Source organism: Oncorhynchus gorbuscha, linkage group LG16 (assembly GCF_021184085.1).
Source record: "Oncorhynchus gorbuscha isolate QuinsamMale2020 ecotype Even-year linkage group LG16, OgorEven_v1.0, whole genome shotgun sequence".
Classification (NCBI taxonomy): domain Eukaryota; kingdom Metazoa; phylum Chordata; class Actinopteri; order Salmoniformes; family Salmonidae; genus Oncorhynchus; species Oncorhynchus gorbuscha.
The window spans coordinates 25,612,785-25,634,961 of NC_060188.1; the positions used below are offsets into that span (position 1 = coordinate 25,612,785).

At 43.1% G+C, this 22,177-nt stretch overlaps 1 protein-coding gene across 1 annotated transcript in view; it reads left to right on the forward strand.

Moving 5' to 3' along the window:
- LOC124000153 (potassium voltage-gated channel subfamily H member 4-like) overlaps nt 1-22,177 on the forward strand; it is a 41,644-nt gene that overhangs the window by 12,354 nt on the left and 7,113 nt on the right. The window contains exons 2-11 of the mRNA XM_046306332.1: nt 8,409-8,642; nt 9,185-9,331; nt 9,447-9,580; nt 11,326-11,566; nt 12,135-12,292; nt 12,993-13,200; nt 13,868-14,062; nt 16,797-16,996; nt 18,332-18,581; nt 21,528-21,742. Coding sequence (XP_046162288.1) covers nt 8,409-8,642; nt 9,185-9,331; nt 9,447-9,580; nt 11,326-11,566; nt 12,135-12,292; nt 12,993-13,200; nt 13,868-14,062; nt 16,797-16,996; nt 18,332-18,581; nt 21,528-21,742 — 1,982 coding nt within the window. The remainder of the gene's footprint in view (nt 1-8,408; nt 8,643-9,184; nt 9,332-9,446; nt 9,581-11,325; nt 11,567-12,134; nt 12,293-12,992; nt 13,201-13,867; nt 14,063-16,796; nt 16,997-18,331; nt 18,582-21,527; nt 21,743-22,177) is intronic.

Consider the following 22,177-nt stretch of genomic DNA (forward strand, 5'->3'; position numbering starts at 1 on the left):
CAACACTAAGTGTAAGTGGTACTGAAGAGGGGCAGCCTGTCAACACTGAGTGTAAGTGGTACTGGAGAGGGGCAGCCAACACTGAGTGTAAGTGGTATTGGAGAGGGGCAGCCAGTCAACACTGAGTGTAAGTGGTACTGGAGAGGGGCAGCCAGTCAACACTGTGTGTAAGTGGTACTGGAGAGGGGCAGCCAGTCAACACTGAGTGTAAGTGGTACTGGAGAGGGGCAGCCAGTCAACACTGTGTGTAAGTGGTACTGGAGAGGGGCATCCAGTCAACACTGAGTGTAAGTGGTACTGGAGAGGGGCATCCAGTCAACACTGTGTGTAAGTGGTACTGGAGAGGGGCATCCAGTCAACACTGAGTGTAAGTGGTACTGGAGAGGGGCAGCCAGTCAATACTGTGTGTAAGTGGTACTGGAGAGGGGCAGCCAGTCAACACTGAGTGTATGTGGTACTGAAGAGGGGCAGCCAGTCAACACTGAGTGTAAGTGGTACTGGAGAGGGGCAGCCAGTCAACACTGTGTGTAAGTGGTACTGGAGAGGGGCAGCCAGTCAACACTGTGTGTAAGTGGTACTGGAGAGGGACAGCCAGTCAACACTGTGTGTAAGTGGTACTGGAGAGGGGCAGCCAGTCAACACTGTGTGTAAGTGGTACTGGAGAGGGGCAGCCAGTCAATACTGTGTGTAAGTGGTACTGGAGAGGGGCAGCCAGTCAACACTGAGTGTAAGTGGTACTGGAGAGGGGCAGCCAGTCAACACTGAGTGTAAGTGGTACTGGAGAGGGGCAGCCAGTCAACACTGTGTGTAAGTGGTACTGGAGAGGGGCAGCCAGTCAACACTGTGTGTAAGTGGTACTGGAGAGGGGCAGCCAGTCAAGACAGTAATTCAGGCTGTGACAGTGATGGAGAGAGTGGTGAGAGCTCAGCAGAGGAGGAGTGGGTGTGCTGTTGTTTTGGATTGAAGTGGCACTTGTTGGGCTGTTGTGTGTTTGCTGTCTTTGTTGCTCCTCATTAAAGTGATCCTTCAGGATTTTGGCAATGAAGAGAGCCAATGTTAACTTGCGTCATCGCAAATCCAGAGTTTTCCAGTCATTGTGCTGTCGCTAGTTAGCAATTGAGCTAACGCTAGTTGGCAACTTCCTTCAAACTGCACGCAGAGATAATAATCTGGGGAAGTAGGTAAAGGTCTTCATTGCCTCCTGAAGTATCTCTTTAAGATCCATGAGTGCAGTAGGTCTATGCAGCTGTGTAGGAGTTATTCCTATTTTTTTTACACACAAAACACTTTAGTATAGAATTGCACCACATCTTTAGAAAGATGAAAGCCCGCGCAGAGCCATTAGACTCCCATTTCTTTTAGCTCACTCACAACCTAAAAGCTATTTTATTATTAGTCATATGTGTTCGGTGTTCATGCATTTAGTTTGACATCTATTAAGCACCTCTGCTTTTGACCATAGGATATATACTGAGTGTACAAAACATTAGAAATACCTGCTCTTTCCATAGGATATATACTGAGTGTACAAAACATTAGAAATACCTGCTCTTTCCATAGGATATATACTGAGTGTACAAAACATTACAAATACCTGCTCTTTCCATAGGATATATACTGAGTGTACAAAACATGACAAATACCTGCTCTTTCCATAGGATATATACTGAGTGTACAAAACATTACAAATACCTGCTCTTTCCATAGGATATATACTGAGTGTACAAAACATTACAAATACCTGCTCTTTCCATAGGATATATACTGAGTGTACAAAACATTAGAAATACCTGCTCTTTCCATAGGATATATACTGAGTGTACAAAACATGAGAAACACCTTCTCTTTCCATAGCATAGACTGACCAGGTGATTCCAGGTGAAAGCCATGATCCCTTATTGACGTCACTTGTTCACTCCACTTGTTAAATCCACAATCAGTGTAGATGAAGGGGAGGAGACAGGTTAAAGAAGGATGTTTAACTCTTGAGACAATAATATAATAATAATAATATATGCCATTTAGCAGACGCTTTTATCCAAAGCGACTTACAGTCATGTGTGCATACATTCTACGTATGGGTGGTCCCGGGGATCAAACCCACTACCCTGGCGTTACAAGCGCCATGCTCTACCAACTGAGCTACAGAAGGACCACAACTGAGACATTGCTTATGTATGTGTGCCATTCAGAGGGTGAATGGGCAAGACAAAAGACTTAAGTGCCTTAGAACGGGCTATGGTAGTAGGTGACAGCCACACTGTTTTTAATGTGTGTCAAGAACTGCAATGCTGCTGGGTTTTTCACACTCAACAGTTTCCCATGTGTATCAAGAATGATCCACCACTCAAGGGACATCCAGCTAACTTGACACAACTGTAGGAATCATTGTAGTCAACATGGGCCAGCGCCGCTGTGGAACGCTTTCGACACCTTGTAGAGTCAATGCCCCGACGAATTGAGGCTGTTCTGAGGGCAACAAAAGGGTGAACTCAATATTAGGAAGGCGTTCATAATGGTGTGTACAATAAGTATATGTCACTAATGGACTACTGTCGCAGCTGCATGGTGCACTTTCGCATGGTCAGATTGGATCACACTCTTCTCAGTGGGTTACAAGAAGTGGGACATGACATCATGCTAGTGTGTGGCCACCGATCTGTGTCCTGGCTGAGTTCATGAATTCAGTGTGAAGACAAACACACTCACACTAACACTCTCTCTATTACACAAACTCACACACACACACACACACACACACACACACACACACACACACACACACACACACACACACACACACACACACACACACACACACACACACACACACACACACACACACACACACACACACACACACACACACACACACACACACACACACACACCAACCTGGACTCAGGGGTAGACGTAACGTAGTAAATGTAAACCCAGGACACTTCAATTATGATGATATGATATGTTACGTTTATTCATTGGTGGATGTCCATCATCCCATTTCGTATGTTATGTTACGATTTACAATTCGTATGATATGCAATGTATTGCAATTCGTACAATACGCCATGGATTTGTAAAACGTATCATATGTAACGAATTCCAATCTGTTGTGGCTAATGTTAGCTAGGTGGCTATAGCTAACGTTAGCTAGGTGACTAAGGTTAACTAGGCTAGGGGTTAGGGTAAGGGTTAAGGTTAGGGTTGGGCCTCCCGAGTGGCACAGAGATCTAAGGCACTGCATCGCAGTGCTTGGAGTGTAACTACAGATCCGGGTTCGATCCCAGGGTGTGTCCCAGCTGGCCGCAACCGGAAGACCCGTGAGACTGCGCACAATTGGCCCAGCGTCGTCCGGGTTAGGGGAGGGTTTGGCTGGCTGGGATGTCCTTGTCCCATCGCACACTAGTGACTCCTGTGGTGGGCCAGGCTCATGCACACTGACTTCGGGTCGCCAGTTGTACGCTGTTTCCTCCGACACATGCGGCTGACTTCCGGGTTAAGCAAGCAGTGCGGCTTGGCTGGGTTGTGTTTCGGAGGCCGCATGGCTCTCAACCTTCGCCTCTCCCGAGTCCGTACGGGAGTAGCAGCGATGGGACAAGACTGTAACTATCAATTGGATAACACAAAATTGGGGAGAAAAAAAATAAAAAATAAAGTTTAGGGTTACGGTTATAGGAAGGTTTAGCTAACATGCTAAGTAGTTGCAAAGTTGTAATTAGCTAAAATATTAATGTTGCCCGTAATGACATTTGAACATGTAACCTTTGGGTTGCTAGATGTTCACGTTATACGCCTGCCTACCCATCCATCCTGAACAACCACCGTATTTTAATTTTCCCTTAAGTAGCCTGCTGTCTTACGTAACCATACCAAATGTAACATATCATACTAATACGTCTAGTCTATGAGACCAGGCTGCACACACACACCCACACAAATACAGAGTCAGAATAACTTTTTTAACAAGTTTGGTGCTTACAGGTCCTCCGTGTAATGGTGTGGGTGGAGGAGCTGGCCAAAAGCTTTAACGGGCAAGACTGAACCGGTCTGGGAGAAGTGGGAGGTGCAGGGAGCCGTTATCGAAACGGAAGAGATGTAGTCGGAGCTTGAAATGTCTGTAGGGAGCTGATAAAATAGTCCAAAACTTTGACTTTCTTCTGTCCGAGTTCAAGACCTTCCAGGCAGCTTCTTCATTTTTATTTTTTATTGAACCTTTATTTAACTATGCAAATAAGTTAAGAACAAATTCTTATTAACAATGACGGCCTACCCCGGCCAAACACTAACCCGGACGACGCTGGGCCAATTGTGAAATATGGGACTCCTAATCACGGCCGGTTCTGATACAGCTTGGAATCAAACCAGGCTCTGTAGTGACACCTCTGCGCCACTCAGGAGCCCACACAGTGTATAATAGATGTTAAAATAATTGACTTCAAACTATGACCTATGACATAATATTCTAATAACATGCGCGACAACAAATGGGTGGATGTGGGTATGTTTGCAATGTATGTCTGACTGCCTCCCTCAACTAAATGACCCTCTCCATTGTGTAATGTGAATGGACCAAGCGATTACAAAATGAATGAAAGTGACAGCCAAATGACCCCAACATGTGAACAGAGACATAAATTACAGTTAATTATGCAGGGGTGAAGAGCCAATCATACAGCACCTGGGTATCGATATCAGTCACCCACTCTGCAAAAGTAGGCAAATATATGTAACTCCATCCATCTCATACACACTAAATGAGTAACCCTAGTAATGTCTGGTGGACTGTAACAGGCTGTAATGAAGGACAGTTCCCTCTATAACAATCCATTATATAATTTCTCATTTCACTCTTAAAAACATTATTTAGTCGTTGCCCGAATGCAAACAAACTACTATGTACAGTACACATGTACACATTGTGCATTTATTCCCATTTATATGTACATTTCAGGTTGCACTATGTGGATTATGGTACCGGGATGTCAGAGCGGAGTTATCATTGCAATGTTAACCCAGCAATAGTTGTATTTGTGTGCACAGCTCTTTGTCGACTCATTGTCTAATTGTATGTGTGGGCTGGGAGCTACACACAGCTTTACCCTCCTAATTGAGGCACACAATTATTTAATAGCCTCCATTAAAATTCACAAATTGTGAAGATTGTTGTTGTGATTGTCAATGACTCCAGCCACCCTAGTCATAGACTGTTCTTTCTGGTACTGCACGGCAAGCGGTACCGGAGCGCCAAGTCTAGGTCCAAAAGGCTTCTTAACAGCTTCTACCCCCGAGGCATAAGACTCCTGAACAGCTAATCAAAGGGCTACCCAGACTATTTGCATTTCCCCCCCGCTTTTACACTGCTGCTACTCTCTGTTATTATCTATGCATAGTCACTTTAATAACTCTACCTACATGTACATATCACCACAATTGCCTCGACATTTACTCTGTACCGGTACACCCTGTATATAGCCTGGCTATTGTTATTTTACTGCTGCTCTTGAATTATTTGTTACTTTTATTTCTTATTCGTATTTTTTTTGTTTTAAAAAATGTTTTTTTTTAACTGCATTGTTGGTTAGGACTTGTAAGTAAGCATTTCACTGTACACCTGTTGTATTCGGCGCATGTGACAAATACAATTTGATTTGATTTGATTGACACAAAGGGCCTAGCTTTTCTGCTTGTGTAATGTAAGTAGATTGGTTTGGGTTTTGCTCTTCGTCACCGAATGTCAATTACTGAAGCTACAAGTGCATGAACTGAAAAGTAATAGAAATGACCCGTGTTATTCACCACAATGGAGAAGTCCCTTTTGTCGTGCGGTCGGTCATTTCAGAAATTATTCTGGGAGAAAATCAGAGAGGCCATGAGAAATAGAAGCACTTAGAGCTTTGAAGGTTCGACATGGCTTTCACTGTGAACTGAGAGACTGGGTGCATTTTAGCAGAATGATAAGAGTCATGTTGGAGAAAGGACTTACCATCTGTTTGCTTTGCTTTAGGAAAACAACCTTGTTTCACTTGTCTATATCAGTCTAAGCCAAGTAACAATGAAAATCATGAAGCTACTGTAAAAAAAAACTATATTGGTCCAAATACACCTCGGTTTTTTAAATAATCAGTATGTTTTCCCATAGGATTAACTTATTGCAAATCTATTTGTGTTCTTCCTGTATAAGAAAAGGGGCCGTATGCTGGTTACCTCCTCCTCGTGGAAACAACATCTTTGCCATATGCTTTTTATTAAAAACAATTACAAATTGCTATGGCAACCCAAGCCTGGGCACATAAAGTCTCATGTAGCTTCTGTAGCTTCTGTACTAATTATCTCTACATGAGTCACTTAGAGACTGTGACATTTCAAGAGTTGAATGTCTTTCTCTACAGGAAATACTGTATATAACCTAACTCAATCTAAAGATATCTATACAGCTTTCAACAACAGCCAGACTTAGTCCATGGCTCAGTAGGCTGAGGGTTGCATGGGGCTCGGACTGTGGCAGAATTAACTTAACAAGAGATCTGGAGCAATTAGGTCCTCTTCACCACTCTGTGTGAACTAATGATCAATTAGACTTGTGTACTAAGTGTGTCTATATTACTGCCACAACATCTACAGTATTGCCAATGCAAATGTCTATTTTCTCCTTGTGTTTCAAGAGGACTTCTCCAGATTGCCTCATTAGCTAATGATAATGGGCTGCTTATGTAAAGACTTTCAAACGGTGACCTCAGTGTTTCCGCACTATGCATCTAATTATAACGGAGTAAATTGGTGTCTTGATTGACAGGGTATGATCAGACCATCACCACATGTACAGTCGAGAATAGGAAACTCTGGCCATGAAATTCTATCTTGTCCATGAAACTCTATATGGCAGTGACCCAGTGGACTTGGAGTGACCCAATGGACTTGATAGTTGGGGACAGGTGACAACGGACAGGCATTGGATTGTGGGAGACATCTGTGAGGGTCACTGCACAATGATGCACCGTGCTACAATACAGTCTACTTTGCAACCCTTTAGAAAGGGTGGAACAGATGGGAGGGAGATGGTCCATTTAACAGCTGCCTGCAAAACATTTTTTTTATGGAGACGAGTTCAACTCACTGTGGAGGAATATACCATTCATAAATGTTTATAGCCGTACCAAATACACAACGACGTTCTCTCTCTCTCAACAGAGTAAGCAGGTAAACAGCAGCTAAACAGAGGTACATTTAAATCAAGCAAATCAAATTTGAAACTTCAAGGAGTATGTTAAATAATCCCACAGCACCCTCCAACCTCCCATGAAAATAAATACATCTATTAAAAAAAATCTATAACACCCTTTCCTTTTGTGAACTAACACTCGCGCTTGACTTTTTTCCCTACTAGCACTGACCTTGCTGATAGTGTCTGTCCTACCGAGCTATCTGAAGACCAACGCACTCAGTCGCTCTGGGTGTGTCTGCTAAATGACTAAAACGCAAAAAGAACAACACAACACAAAAGATTCATAGCTGAAATGTGACTTGGGCATATCAGAAAGGGGTCTAAATGACTGTGCCATCACACCTGTATTCTTGTTGCTGAAAGTACATCTTCCCTTCCGCTCAGCCTGAGTGCCTCCTGCACAGTTCAACAGATGGGTGCAGCCCTGAGAGGTGGTTGGTATTTCAGTGGAGTCTGACAGAATCAAAAGGCAGCTACTGAATCAGAAGCTCCAGTCTGTCCTATGATTGGCTGGCGCTGTATTTGGTTACATGGGCAGGGGGATGTGAGGATACAACACATGATGCTCATTTCCCATCCCCATTAGAGTCCCCAGGCACCTGCTGGGATGGGGGGGGGGGGTCCCCTCTTCTCCTATCATATCCACCAGACTTCACAGGCCTAAACTTCAAAGCCTGCTCTGATGTCCCTGCAGGCTGCTGTGGGTGGGTTCTATGTGCTAGTTAGTTAGTTAGTTAGTTAGTTAGTTAGTTAGTTAGTTAGTTAGTTAGTTAGTTAGTTAGTTAGTTAGTTAGTTAGTTAGTTAGTTAGTTAGTTAGTTAGTTAGATCGACTGAGACCGAGACAGACAGAGCTCTTTTTCAGACAGCTAAAGGATGAAATAGACCCTGAGAAGAGAAAATGAGTGGGAGGAGAGAGAGATTCAGAAAGAAACCAGCAAGTGACTGAATTTCCTGATGCTATGTTCTACCTTCATAGATGGCTGTATTCAACACAAGTTTAATTGTTAATTACATAGCCTAATTCAGCATCCAGAGGCAAGGACATTCATCCATTTAATGTCTGAATCACACAGTGTACTCGAGGGGCAGAAATAATTGGTCGACCAGTTTAACAGCAATCATTATGCAGACAGAGTTAGGGTACAGTACATCGTGTCTCTAATTTTCTCTCCTTGCTTTCCACAGACAGCAACTTCCTTCTTGGGAATGCCCAGGGTCGCCAAGGTTACCCCATCGTGTACTGCTCGGACGGCTTCTGCGAGCTGACAGGGTTTGTGCGCACTGAGGTGATGCAGAAAACATGCACATGTCGCTTCCTGCACGGGGCGGAGACCAGTGAGAGGGTGAGGCAGCAGGTGGACAAGGCCCTGGAGGGACAGCATGAGTACCAGGGGGAGGTGTGCTTCTACATGAAGAACGGTGAGCATTCAGTCAACACATGGTGGCCCTCCATACAACATCATCCAACCAGATCTTTCTTTTGAATGTATTTTTAGAACAATGGACAGAGGATGCAACATACACCAAGTTCACTTCTGCACAATATGTGCAATACAGCCAAATACAGTCCTCAACTCCACGTGTCATTATAATTGAACTCAAGTGGTGTTCAAGGTCATTTAAATTCAGAGTGCAGATTATTAAATGGGACAATATACAAATGTTTTGAGTCAGATCATTTGAAAAACACAATTTTATTGAGTAAATGTTCTTTGGTTTATTTTCATTTTGATAAGAGATTAAAATGCAATGAATTGAAGGTTATTTGTTGACGTAAACATATACATTTACAGATTTTGTCGGCCGTGTCGTTAGATTTGGGGTGGGATGGGATGGGGTCCTGATAAATTATTGGGAAAAGAACGGGTTCCCCAGAAGTTCTGGCGGGACAAAATTGGGTCCCCGCTGAAAACATTTGAGTACCACGAAATCTAACTTCTTCTATAATGTTGCTTCCACAGGGAATCCATTCCGGTGCCTTCTTGACATTGTGCCAATTAAGAATGAGAAGGGTGAAGTGGTTCTATTCCTTTTCTCCTTCAAGGATGTCACTGAGTCGTACGGAAAAAGCCACCAGCACAGCAACAGGAGAGGGCGGGGGGCCACAGGTATCCTACTAACTCTGCAACACTGTGGCTTCCACCATATTGAACCGTTTATAGTTTAGACTATGATGATTTAATAAGTGTAATAACCCATTCATTATGGTCCTCATGTCATCAGGCATCTCAGAGGACGCACATCAGAGCAGAAAACGCAGCCGTTCCCACTTTTCCCAAGCCAGGGAGAGGGGAAGGACTGTCCTGTACCACCTCACCAACCAGTTCTCCAAGAGGGGCAAGGGGAAGCTGCCCAATGTGAGTTCCCCGGGATCTCACTGTACTGTACAGTAGAGTGCGTTGACTCATTGACAAGAGGAAAGGCATCATTTCATTATATTAGCAACTGCTTTCTGAAAGATGACGTCATTTGTTTTCATATCACAAGTAAAATCACATTCTTACCACATTCAAATGAAAACATATTTGAGCAGACGTGTTAGGGAGCATATAAGAGCAAGGTGACATTTACCTATCCATTTGAGGAAGGTTGAGCTTGGCCCAAATAGAGGAATTGATCAGGCAGCCTTTGAAGCTCCGGTCTGCTGTGTGTGGTCTTTGTAGTGCTGGTATATATAGAGCAACAGAGAGACGCAGTGTGGCCTTTTGCAGATTGGGACATGGGAAAGCTGGGGTATCACCTCACTAATTAAAGGAAAGTACTGGAAGAGAGGTCACCGTACGACACAGCAGTGGACAGAACCAAGGATTTTCAACCTTTTCCCTCTTCCTCTGAGAGGTTAAACACATGTTATATGAGGTAGTTGTTATTTGAAGATATGTCAATTGTACCGTTAAATGCTGAGAGACTTCAAACTTTGAAAAATCTATGACATTTATGAAAATTCACTGTCTCCAAATCCTGCCTTTTACATACTTGATGATGATCAGTCAATGTTTTTGAAGATTGTGTAAAAAATGTGGTTACCATTGACAACAGCAAGGGCTATGTGGCATTGCATGCTTTGAAAAATGTTCAAATTTGTGCTTTTGCTGTGACAGTTCTGTACACATTCAGTTGTTGTTGTGCATCTAAATCCTCCATGTGCAATTACCAAGTAATTATCTCCCATGATGTTCCCAGCTATTATCCCACCAAGGGTTCCCACTTGGAGGTTCTGCTGACCAATTCAGCAGCCTCTAGTCATGTTGAAGAATGACAGAGGGAATTTACTTTCAGATCTCATTACCTCATGGGATCCCCATAGTACCTCATCCATATTTCATCTCCTTCATACTGGGTCATTTATGGAGGATAAAGTCAGGGATTCTGCATGTGTGTCAAAAAGAACATGTCGATAACTGTCTCTCCCGGTCTTTCATGTATTGTAAAGTGAAATGAGGTTCCATTTGATCCCTTTAGGTTCCATTTGAGGTTCCATTTTTCACCTTTATTTAACCAGGTAGACTAGTTGAGAACATGTTCTCATTTACAACTGCGACCTGGCCAAGATAAAGCAAAGCAGTGAGACAAAAACAACAGCACAGAGTTACACATAAACAAACGTACGGTCAGTAACACAACAGAAAATAAAAATCTAAAAATCTATGTACATTGTGTGCAAATGTAGAAGAGTAATGAAGGTTATATGTCTGTCTTGAAAAGATGCCATTGAACCTTTAAGATGTTTCTTGATTTTAGTTTCTGATTATTTGTGTAATTGTTTGACATTTTACTTCACTGTTAGGCGCTTAGTAACACAATAATTTCTCTGCACCCGCTTTACCATCCGCTAAACTGTGTACACAATAAACTTTGATTTGATGTCCTTGATTCCTAAAAGGAACATTTACTTCTCCTCTCTTGTGCCACAGAGAAGTTTGGATTGTGGCCAAGGGAGAGCTGTAGACACTGATTTTGATGTAGCTAGGGCAAGTAGGTTTCAGTGCATTCTTGAGATGTTATCATAGGTAAAAGTGCCACTGTGCCAGTGTGGTGTTTGGGGCTTTGTCTGTGACCTGCGACCTATGACCTGTTACCCTTGGCCCCTGTCTCCCTGCAGAGTGTATTCCAGAAGCCCTCTCTCCCAGAGTACAAGGTGGCGGCTGTGCAGAAGTCCCGCTTCATCCTGCTCCACTACAGCGTATCCAAGGCCCTGTGGGATTGGCTGATCCTCCTGGCTACCTTCTACGTGGCGGTCACTGTGCCCTTCAATGTCTGCTTCGTCAGTCACCAGGACGACGACTGTGACTCCCGTAGCACCATTGCCAGTGACATCGCAGTGGAAATGCTCTTCATTCTAGGTAACGTACTGTTGTATAACAGTACTGAGAGGGGCAACATAGTATTCCAATGGTAAATGTCATATCACTCTGGTGGCTAAATGAATTGGCACCAGTATCTAGCTCCTCTGGTATATAGTTGATCAATAACAGTTCTTTCCTGCTGTGGCAGTGGGTGTTTCCTTGGAAATCAGTCACGCTTGACTGTACTCGCTCACCCACCTGCATTACCAACTCATCATGGTGTCTGTGTAACCCCTGGTTACAGCTCCCATTTTGAGCCACAATTAGATACTTCCGGTCTCCGATGGATGTGTGATCCTAAAACAGCTGTGATGGGGCTCAGACTTTTTTAAGTTGAGTAAATGGCAATTATGTGCAGTGACATTCACGTACAAAATTATCATCACCTCGTGTGTTATTCTAAACCGTTGGTGTCATGCCATAATTAGCATTTACAGCTCACCTGGAAAAATACTGGAATGTAGTAGCCTATCCACCCACTTTACTCACTTTTTGTGTAATTGAGTAAAGGATCAAATATTATTTTGCTCATGTTCTGCTGGGTTTTCTCCCTGTTACTCCCCAGATATCATCCTGAACTTTAGGACCACCTTCGTGAGTCAGTCGGGTCAGGTGGTGTACGATGCCCGCTCAATCTACCTCCATTACTGTGGCACCTGGTTCTTTATAGACCTCTTTGCTGCTCTGCCCTTTGACCTCCTCTACGCCTTCAACATCACAGTGGTGAGTTTGTATGGGGGCATTAACTGTGCATGTATGGGTGTCATGGGCTTTTGGCTTCGCGTGTGTATGCAGTTCCTTATCCTATCTTGAACAGACAGTGCTTGTTCGATAGCCCTTCCCAGAATAATCGTTTTCCCTCTTAAAATACGTTGTTGGTCCTCTTTATTTCCCCTGAGCATTGAATTGTAACGGATTAGGTCTTGCCACATCCATGCTTTATTGTGCTGCTCCTTCCTTCTCTCCAGTGTCCCTCCCCCTATCCACTAGCTGCACTCCCCATCGCTCTCTCTCTCTCTGTCTCACGGTTTAAATCTCAGCAAATAGCCTTTTCCCTTCATCTTACCTGGGCTTCTGAGATGTGATACTGTTCAACTGCCCCTTTTTTCCACCAATCATTTGTTTCTCAAGCTTTCCAAGAGATGTGCTGTTCTTTACTGATGAATGTATCTTTAGCCTCTGGGGGGGAAGTGGGATATCGGAGTGGTAGGAGGAATGTTTGCTCACTGCATCTCAGCTAGACCGTGTCCCTGGAGTTCAGTACCGAGGATAGATCATCTATACTGTATTAAAATGTCTGACAACTTTAACCGGACTATGACTGAACCCTCTAACGTCTTTTGGCCTTTACACATGTCACAATGCAAATTGTCATCTCTACATGAATTGTTGCATGTAAACATGTCTGTTACCTCCTGTCCAGACCTCGCTGGTCCACCTCCTGAAGACGGTGCGTTTGCTGCGGCTGCTGCGGTTGCTACAGAAGCTGGACCGTTACTCCCAGTACAGTGCTGTGGTCCTGACCCTGCTCATGTCTGTGTTCGCCCTGCTTGCCCACTGGATGGCCTGCGTCTGGTACGTCATCGGCCGCAAGGAGATAGAGAGCAGCGACCCTGTCACCTGGGATATAGGTGAGCGCCTGTTTGTGAGTGTTTGTGTGTGTATGTTTGTATATTGTGTGTGGTTGTTGGACCACTCTCACACAGTAGACACATCAACATAATGTTTCCTTTTGTTGAGCTCCTTGGCTTACTATAGGGAAGCTGCCATGTGTGACCGCTATTCTCTCTAAATGTGTCTGTAACACAGTAACTTATTTAACTTGTCTGACAGCTAGATGCTATGGCCCCTTTGCACGTTCGGTCCCTGGACAAGCCCGAATGCTTCTGAACTGGTCTCTCAGTCCATCTCCCTCCATAACACCCTCCCAGTCAACCTCACAGCAAGTGTAGGACAATGGACAGAGACTGTTTGAGACTCCCAGCAAGGATACCACACACTCTATAATATCACCTCTGGATGGAGAGAATCATCAGTCAATCAGACACTAAGGAACAAACAACCCAAACTCTTTCACTGGTCTCCTATCAGATCCCTCTAAAGCATTTTATGTTAACATTGCCAAAGCAAGTGAAGTAGATAACAAACAAAAGTGAAATAAACAATAAAAATGAACAGTAAACTCTCTCCCTCTCTTTCTCTCCCTCTCTCTTCCTTTTCCCCTCTCTGCCCCCCCCCCCCCCTCACTCTCTCTCTTTCTCCCTCCCTCTGTCCTCTCTGTCCTGTTGTACTCTCCAGGCTGGCTGCAGGAGCTGGGGAAGCGGTTGGAGACCCCATACATCAACAGTACGGTTGGCGGCCCCTCCATGCCCAGTGCCTACATCGCCTCCCTCTACTTCACCTTGAGCAGCCTCACCAGTGTGGGCTTTGGCAATGTGTGTGCCAACACAGACGCAGAGAAGATCTTCTCCATCTGCATCATGCTCATGGGGGGTAAGTCCATCTGCATCATGCTCATGGGGGATCAATCCATCTGCATCATGCATCATGTTCATGGGGTGATAAGTCCATCTGCATCATGCTCATGGGGGGTAAGTCCATCTGCATCATGCTCATACGGGATCAGTCCATCTGCATCATGTTCATGGGGTGATAAGTCCATCTGCATCATGCTCATGGGGGTAAGTCCATCTGCATCATGCTCATGGGGGATCAGTCCATCTGCATCATGTTCATGGGGTAATAAATCCATCTGCATCATGCTCATGGGGGATCAGTCCATCTGCATCATGCTCATGGGGGATCAGTCCATCTGCATCATGTTCATGGGGTAATAAATCCATCTGCATCATGCTCATGGGGGATCAGTCCATCTGCATCATGCTCATGGGGGTAAGTCCATCTGCATCATGCTCATGGGGGATCAGTCCATCTGCATCATGCTCATGTGGGATCAGTCCATCTGCATCATGTTTATGAGGTGATAAGTCCATCTACATCATGCTAATGGAGGGTATGTCCATCTGCATCATGCTCATGGGGATAAGTCCATCTGCATCATGCTCATGGGGGTAAGTTCGTTGGAAGCGAGGCAGTGTTAGTAGACATCTTTAAGTCATCTTTAGCAGTATTTTCTTAATTCTTTCAAGACATCAAATCAAATCAAATGCATTTATATAGCCCTTCTTACATCAGCTGATATCTCAAAGTGCTGTACAGAAACGCAGCCTAAACCCCCAAACAGCAAGCAATGCAGGTATAGAAGCATGGTGGCTAGGAAAAACTCCCTAGAAAGGCCAAAACCTAGGTAGAAACCTAGAGAGGAACCAGGCAACAAGTCAGCACCTCAGGAGTAAATGTCAGTTGGATTTTCATAGCCGATCATTAAGAGTATCTCTACCACTCCTGCTGTCTCTAGAGAGTTGAAAAGAGCAGGTCTGGGACAGGTAGCATGTCCGGTGAACAGGTCAGGGTTCCATAGCCGCAGGCAGAACAGTTGAAACTGGAGCAGCAGCACGATCAGGTGGACTGGAGACAGCAAGGAGTCATCATGCCAGGTAGTCCTGAGGCATGGTCCTAGGGCTCAGGTCCTCCGAGAGAGAGAGAGAGAAAAAGAAAGAAAGATAGAAAGAGAGAATTAGAGAGAGCATACTTAAATTCATGCAGGACACCGGATAAGAAAGGAGAAGTACTCCAGATATAACAGACTGACCCTAGCCCCCGACACATACACTACTGCAGCATAAATGTATTACATGAGTTACATACATCTATTTAAACCTCTTAAGGATCCGCCTCTTTAAAAAAAATGTTTAGCCTAAAATGACATACCCAAATTTAACTGCCTCTAACTCAAGCCCTGAAGCAAGGATATGCATATTTGTGATACCATTTGAAAGGAAACACTTTGAAGTTTATGGAAATGTGAAAGGAATGTAGAAGAATATAACCCATTAGATCTGTTAATTATTTGTATTTTTCTTTTTGTACCATCATCTTTGAAATGGTCCTTCTGTAGCTCAGTTGGTAGAGCATGGCGCTTGTAACGCCAGGGTAGTGGGTTCGATCCCCGGGACCACCCATACGTAGAATGTATGCACACATGACTGTAAGTCGCTTTGGATAAAAGCGTCTGCTAAATGGCATATATTATATTATTATTATTATTATTATTATATATATTATTATATTATATATTATTATTATATTATTATTTGAAATGCAAGAGAAAGGCCATAATGTGTTATTCCAGCTTGGCTGCACAAATGCTGATGCTCCAGATACTCAACTAGTCTAAAGAAGAACAGTTGTATTGCTTCTTTAATCAGGACAACAGTTTTCAGCTGTGCTAACATAATTGCAATAGGGTTTTCTAATGATCAATTAGCCTTTCAAAACGATCAACTTGGATTAGCTAACAGGTCGCAGTTGCAAATGAGAACTTGTTCTCAACTAGCCTACCTGGTTAAATAAAGGTAAAAAAAAACACAATGTGCCATTGGAACACAGGAGTGATGGTTGCTGATAACGGGCCTCTGTATGCCTATGTAGATATTCCATTAAAAACCAGCCGTTTCCAGCTACAGTAGTCATTTACAACATTAACAATGTCTACACTGTATTTCTTATCAATTTGATGTTATTTTAATGGACATTTTTATTTGCTTTCCTGTCAAAAACAAGGACAATTATATGTGACCCCAAACTTTTGAACGGTGGTGTATGTGGAAAGGTTTATACTGATCCAATGAACCATTGCATTTCTGTTCCAAATGTTGTATCAAGACCTAAATGTGCCTAATTGGTTTATTGATACATTTTCAAGTTCATATCTGTGCACTCTCCTCAAACACTATCATGGTATTATTTCACTGTAATATCTACTGTAAATTGGACAATGAAGTTAGATTAACAAGAATTTAAGCTTTCTGTCCATATCAGATAGGTCTATATCCTCTATATCCTATAATTTTTTTGTTTCTTACAATCTCATGATAATCACATTAGCCTACGTTAGCTCAACCGTCACGCGGACGGGACACAGAACCTGAAGGAGTTTGCATTAAGATGTCTCGAGATTTCTTCACAAATCTCTTAAGAAAAGTCTTAAGGCATGGTGATGGCTGGGTATGACTCCCTTCTGCATATGTATGTGCTTTGAGCACAAAGGAGTAATCTTGTAATACTCCTTGACCCCCATGTTTCCTGTTCCTCGTCCGACCTTCAGCCCTAATGCATGCAGTGGTCTTCGGTAACGTGACGGCCATCATCCAGCGCATGTACTCTCGGCGCTCGCTCTACCACACGCGTATGAAGGACATCAAGGACTTTATCCGTGTGCACCGTCTGCCCCAGCTGCTGAAACAGAGGATGTTGGAGTACTTCCAGACCACCTGGTCTGTCAACAACGGCATCAACGCCAACGAGGTGGGTCACATGATACGATGTATTTAACAATGGTGGTAACAAACTCCGGCCAATGATTACAACGATCCAATGCTTTCAAATCCCCGATGAGGAGTGGGCAAGTGCACACCTTAGGATAAGGATGGAAAATTGGGATGCAGCCATTAGGGTAGACACACATACTGTACTGACATACTGGTCTTTCTATACTCTCCTTTCAGAGAGAGTACACCGCACGGTGGGAGTAGTCAATTAATTTTCTACAGTCATCTTTTGTGTCACTGCCAAGGTCTTTCTATCAGATGGTGTTGACAGTGTGGGTGTGTATTGTCACATTCAGACATAGATGGCCTCGTGGTCTAGTCGTGTCTCCGTGTGGGATGGAGGATTCTAAACCATCTCCACCTTTCTTTCCCAATCTTCTCTCAGTCTTTGCCCAATGAGGTTAGATTGGTTCTTTTAGAAAGTCGTCTTTTGTTTACAGTGATGGGCTTAGACCTAATATGGGCTAAAACTGCTCCCTATTGTTGGAATAACTTATAAAATTCCTTGCATCTTGATTCCTTGGTGCCGCTACGGCAGTTTAGGATTGCAGTTGTTCCGATTGATTCTAGAGTATTATTTGTTGAAATTGTGGTGTTGAGGTGTGGTTATTTTTTATTCTCATTGTTTTATTTGTAATGCACTTTTGTCTTCCTGTTTGTGAGAAAGTGTTTGTACCTAGGGCACCATTAGGAATGAGGCCCTGGTCTCATTTGGGCTACTCTGAATAAATACAAGTTAATAAAACCTTTTTTAAGTATCTTCATTATAGACTACAGAGACACAGGAATGAAAAAGATGGTACTCATTTACACCCTCTCATCATCAGCTTCATCATTTATTCTCTGCTGATGGGGCGACAACAGACGAGATCTCGCAGATTTCTTACACCTCGTAGCTGGTGCTACTGCCAGTCTAGCACTAGTGAAACAGATCTACAGTGCACATTGTATGTAGAGATTTGAGTCATCTAAGAAAGCTCCCATGAAAACAACTACTGTACATTGAAGTGTGTAGCCACTAGCCAAAATATAGCTCGAGTCCAACACAAAATACAAGATACTGTATACTCACTGAGAATTGTGTGTGTTTCAACAATAAATCTAATACATGTTTCTGAATAACTGGTGATTGGCTCTCCTCACAGTGTTCATAGGCTTGAACTTGGTTTCTACGGTCGACCATCTCATCTGACACATTACATTCCTTTAGCCTTCATCCTCGGACACCACTGTCCCTCTCTGGTACCTCTATAATCTGATACAAAACCATTGCATTGTGGGTGTTGATGTCCTCCTTCTCTCCTCCTGTCAGCTGCTGCGTGACTTCCCAGACGAACTTCGTGCGGACATCGCCATGCACCTGAACAAGGACATCCTGCAGCTGCCAGTGTTTGAGCGGGCCAGTAGGGGGTGTCTGCGCTCCCTCTCCTTGCACATCAAGACCTCGTTCTGTGCTCCGGGAGAGTACCTCATCCGCCAGGGGGACGCGCTGCAGGCCAACTACTTTGTCTGCTCTGGGTCTCTAGAGGTGCTGAAGGGCGGCATGGTCCTTGCTATCCTGGGTACGTCTTAGACAACTCACTTCCCTGTTCTGGAGTACACTTTCTTTTCATACCTTCCTTTTTCTGTCTCTCATGTCGGCGTTCCGTCTCTGTTATCAACTCTTTGGCAGAGTCTGAAATGGAATCTTATTCCCTTTATAGTGGCATACTTTTGGCCAGAAAAGCAGTGCACTATATAGGTGTCGTGTCTTTACTGTCAATAAATTTAAGACATAGTTTTATCAAACATTCCCTGTAATTAGTATAACGCGATCAAAGTAATTCATTGTGTAACTGTAAATAACTAGGAAATAGGGGGCACCAAGGAAAGTATTCAGATTACAGAGTTATAATTTCCCAATATAACCTTTCAGATATTTTCATATCTGATCAATAGTCTTCTGATTAATGATTTATTTATTTGACCTCTCGTTCGTCTCATTCCAAACGTCGTAAATTGTTGGCTATCTGCACGCACCCAGTCTTGACTATGAGTCATCCATACATAAATTGTCTTAAATCATTTATTACTAACTAAGTAATTCACAGAAATGCAGAAACAAACAGTAAATATGGTTACATGAAATGATAGTATGTGCCCTAGTGGGCTAAACCGACATGGCAGCTTGTTAGACAGAGGGGCAATGGTGGGTCGACTAAGAGTTAAAACCTGTTGGAGACACCCGTTCCAATTTTGGAACACCCCCCCCCCACGTTCAGCTGGAATGTGGCGCAGGGAACGCAAGAAATATTCCTAAAAATATTTAACCTCCACACATTAACAAGTAAAATAGCTCAAATGAAAGATAAACAACTTGTTTATCTACCCAGCAAGTCAGATTTCTAAAATGTTTTACGGCGAAAACATAGCACATATTTATGTCAAACCACCACCGCAGACATAGCTCATTAGCATAGCCAAGTAGGAAAAAATATGCAATCAACAAACGCAGGATTAAAAAAAAAATCATTTCACTAACCTTTTGAAATCTTCATCAGATGACAGTAATATAACACGTTACACAGTACATTCATTTTTTTTCAATAATATGCTATATATATCCATAAATCTCTGTTTACAATGATGCATCGTTCAAAAAATGCTACTAAAATGTCAGGAGAAATTAAATAGCTCCGGCAGATAACGTCAGCTAACAAGGAATACACATCATAAACTTTGACTAAATATGCATGTTTTACATATGTATAGGAAGATACACTTATTCTAAATGCAATCGCTGTGTTACATTTATTTTTAACGTTACAGTTTGCGTTCATTAGGCTATACTAGGAGGCGGCGCTCCAAAGGTATCATTATGCCTCCTCTATCTTGGAGTCGACAGAAACCCAAAATTAACACATAAATATTCCCTTACCTTTGCGTCTTTCGGTTCTCAAAATAGCCTCATTTCGGTCAAAATGTAGGCAAAATTCAAGTGGATGCGCACCAAAACGTTGAAATTATATATTATATGTCAAGCAAACTTGTCAAACTATGTTCATAATTAAGCTTTAACATGTTATAAAGGTGTACAGCAATTGTGAGGACGAAGCGAAACACACACGTCTTTTAATTGATCCTGAAGAAAAGAGAGAGCGGGAGCAGAGCGCGCATAAAGACCTTTCGGCACGCTCAACGTCTCGTGAGCACGCAATTGTCACAATGAGAAGCCCCATTGAAAGCAGGCTTCGCGCTGAACAGTAGGAACTGTTCCCAGAGCGGTAGCCTTTTGGGAAGTGTGTTTAAGATGACGTCAAAGTTGGGGCAACTTTTTCCATGACAAGAGAGATTTTGGGAGAATGCATGCCCTGACACTTCTGCTTTACATAGAGACAAAATGTAAATGGTTTTAGAAGCTTTAGAGTGTTTTCTATTCAATAATATTTTTTATATGCATGCATATATTAGCAACTTTTGACAAAAATGTATCCTGTTTTATATGGGTACCCAATTTCTCCAGAAGGGGCAGTAAACAGGGGGTATCCTTAAAAGGTTAATAACAATTAAAATGCTAATCCCTTACACATGAACGCTCACTCATTCGGGAACAATTGCAATCAATATATATATTTACGCTCAGTGTGTCGTCTTGATCGCTGGTGAAAAGTTCATTTCTTTTGCAGAATTGTCCGTTTCGCTCCCTCCCTCGGTTGTGGTTAGAGGGGATTGTTCAGAGTCACATTCGTTATAGAATGGATGTTTCGGCGGTTGTTGTTCTTCTCGTTCAATGATGCCGAATTCCTAGCTGCAGACTAGTAATTAGTATCAAAGACTTATTCTTATTCTGTCGGTATCGATAGTCTAAGAGTTTTAACCACGTGGTATGGTTAAAAGATTCAGCAATGGTCTGCAACCTTCCATCCCTCTCCTACTGGAGAAAAACATGGTCTGCTGATAATTTCTCAAAGTGGGGTTTTATGCAGAATGGCCGAAGAGGATGTCTGACCCTAACTGGCTCAGGGGCAGTCCTCTGATTTAGTTCTAATCAAAAGGGAATTGTATTTTTCTTCATTAAACAGTCCACAATAATCTTACACCATTATTCAAACAGTATCATCCTCACTCATTCATCTTATACAACAATTAGATGTAAACCTTATATCTGAGGCTATCATTTAAACAGCGTTATGGTCATGTGGCCACACCGTCTCTCTTGAACTTCCCAAGTTGTTCGAAATGCACCAGTTCGTAGCTGGATTCTTCACCCATCTTTTACACTTTCTCTGGAACCTGAGATTTGTTCATACCTCACGACCTCACTCTGCCCACAGCAGTCTGGTTTTAGAAGCAGAGAGCGGGGGATGGTGCTCGCTGTACTCAAAGAGGACAATATCATGACATAGGGAATAGGGAGCTGGTTTCCTTTATCCCTCAATTGTTATCTCAGCAATATGGATGTTGTCATTATACTGTATGAGAGGAGAATCAAATCAAGTCAGATTATTAATTGGGTAATCTGTCTCTAGGCAAAGGTGATCTGATTGGGGCAGACCTGACAGCGCAAGACCAGGTGATCAAGACCAATGCGGACGTGAAGGCTCTGACTTACTGTGACCTGCAGCACATCAGTGTCCGTGCCCTTAGGGAGGTCCTGGGCCTCTACCCAGAGTATGGCAGTCGCTTCAGCTCTGATATCCACCACAACCTCACCTACAACCTGAGAGAGGGCAGCGAGGCAGAGGTGAGAACCACACATGCTCACTCAATCACTCTCTCAATCACTCACTCAAAGTTTACTCTATGTGGACTGTGTAAACTGTAATGGAATTGTGACTCATTCTGACTCACTGTCCAGGGACTGACAAGGTTCTCACGGTCCCCTCTGCTCTCTCAGGTAAATGTGTGCCTTTTTATTACTATACTACAGATGGTGATTACTATGACCTGTCAGTCTGCTACTGACAGATAACCCAGGGATGCTCCTAAAGCCACAGCCAACACGTCTACATATTCCCAGTTTCACATTATCAACAAATCAGAGCTCAGAACATTTGTAGTCATAGCCAGAATCTTTTAAGATAAATGTCCAAATAAAATATTTACACCTTGAGTTGTGAATAGTCTTTGTGACTCATCATTCCATTTTTCAAAGTGTTTGAATATTTGGTCTGGGACA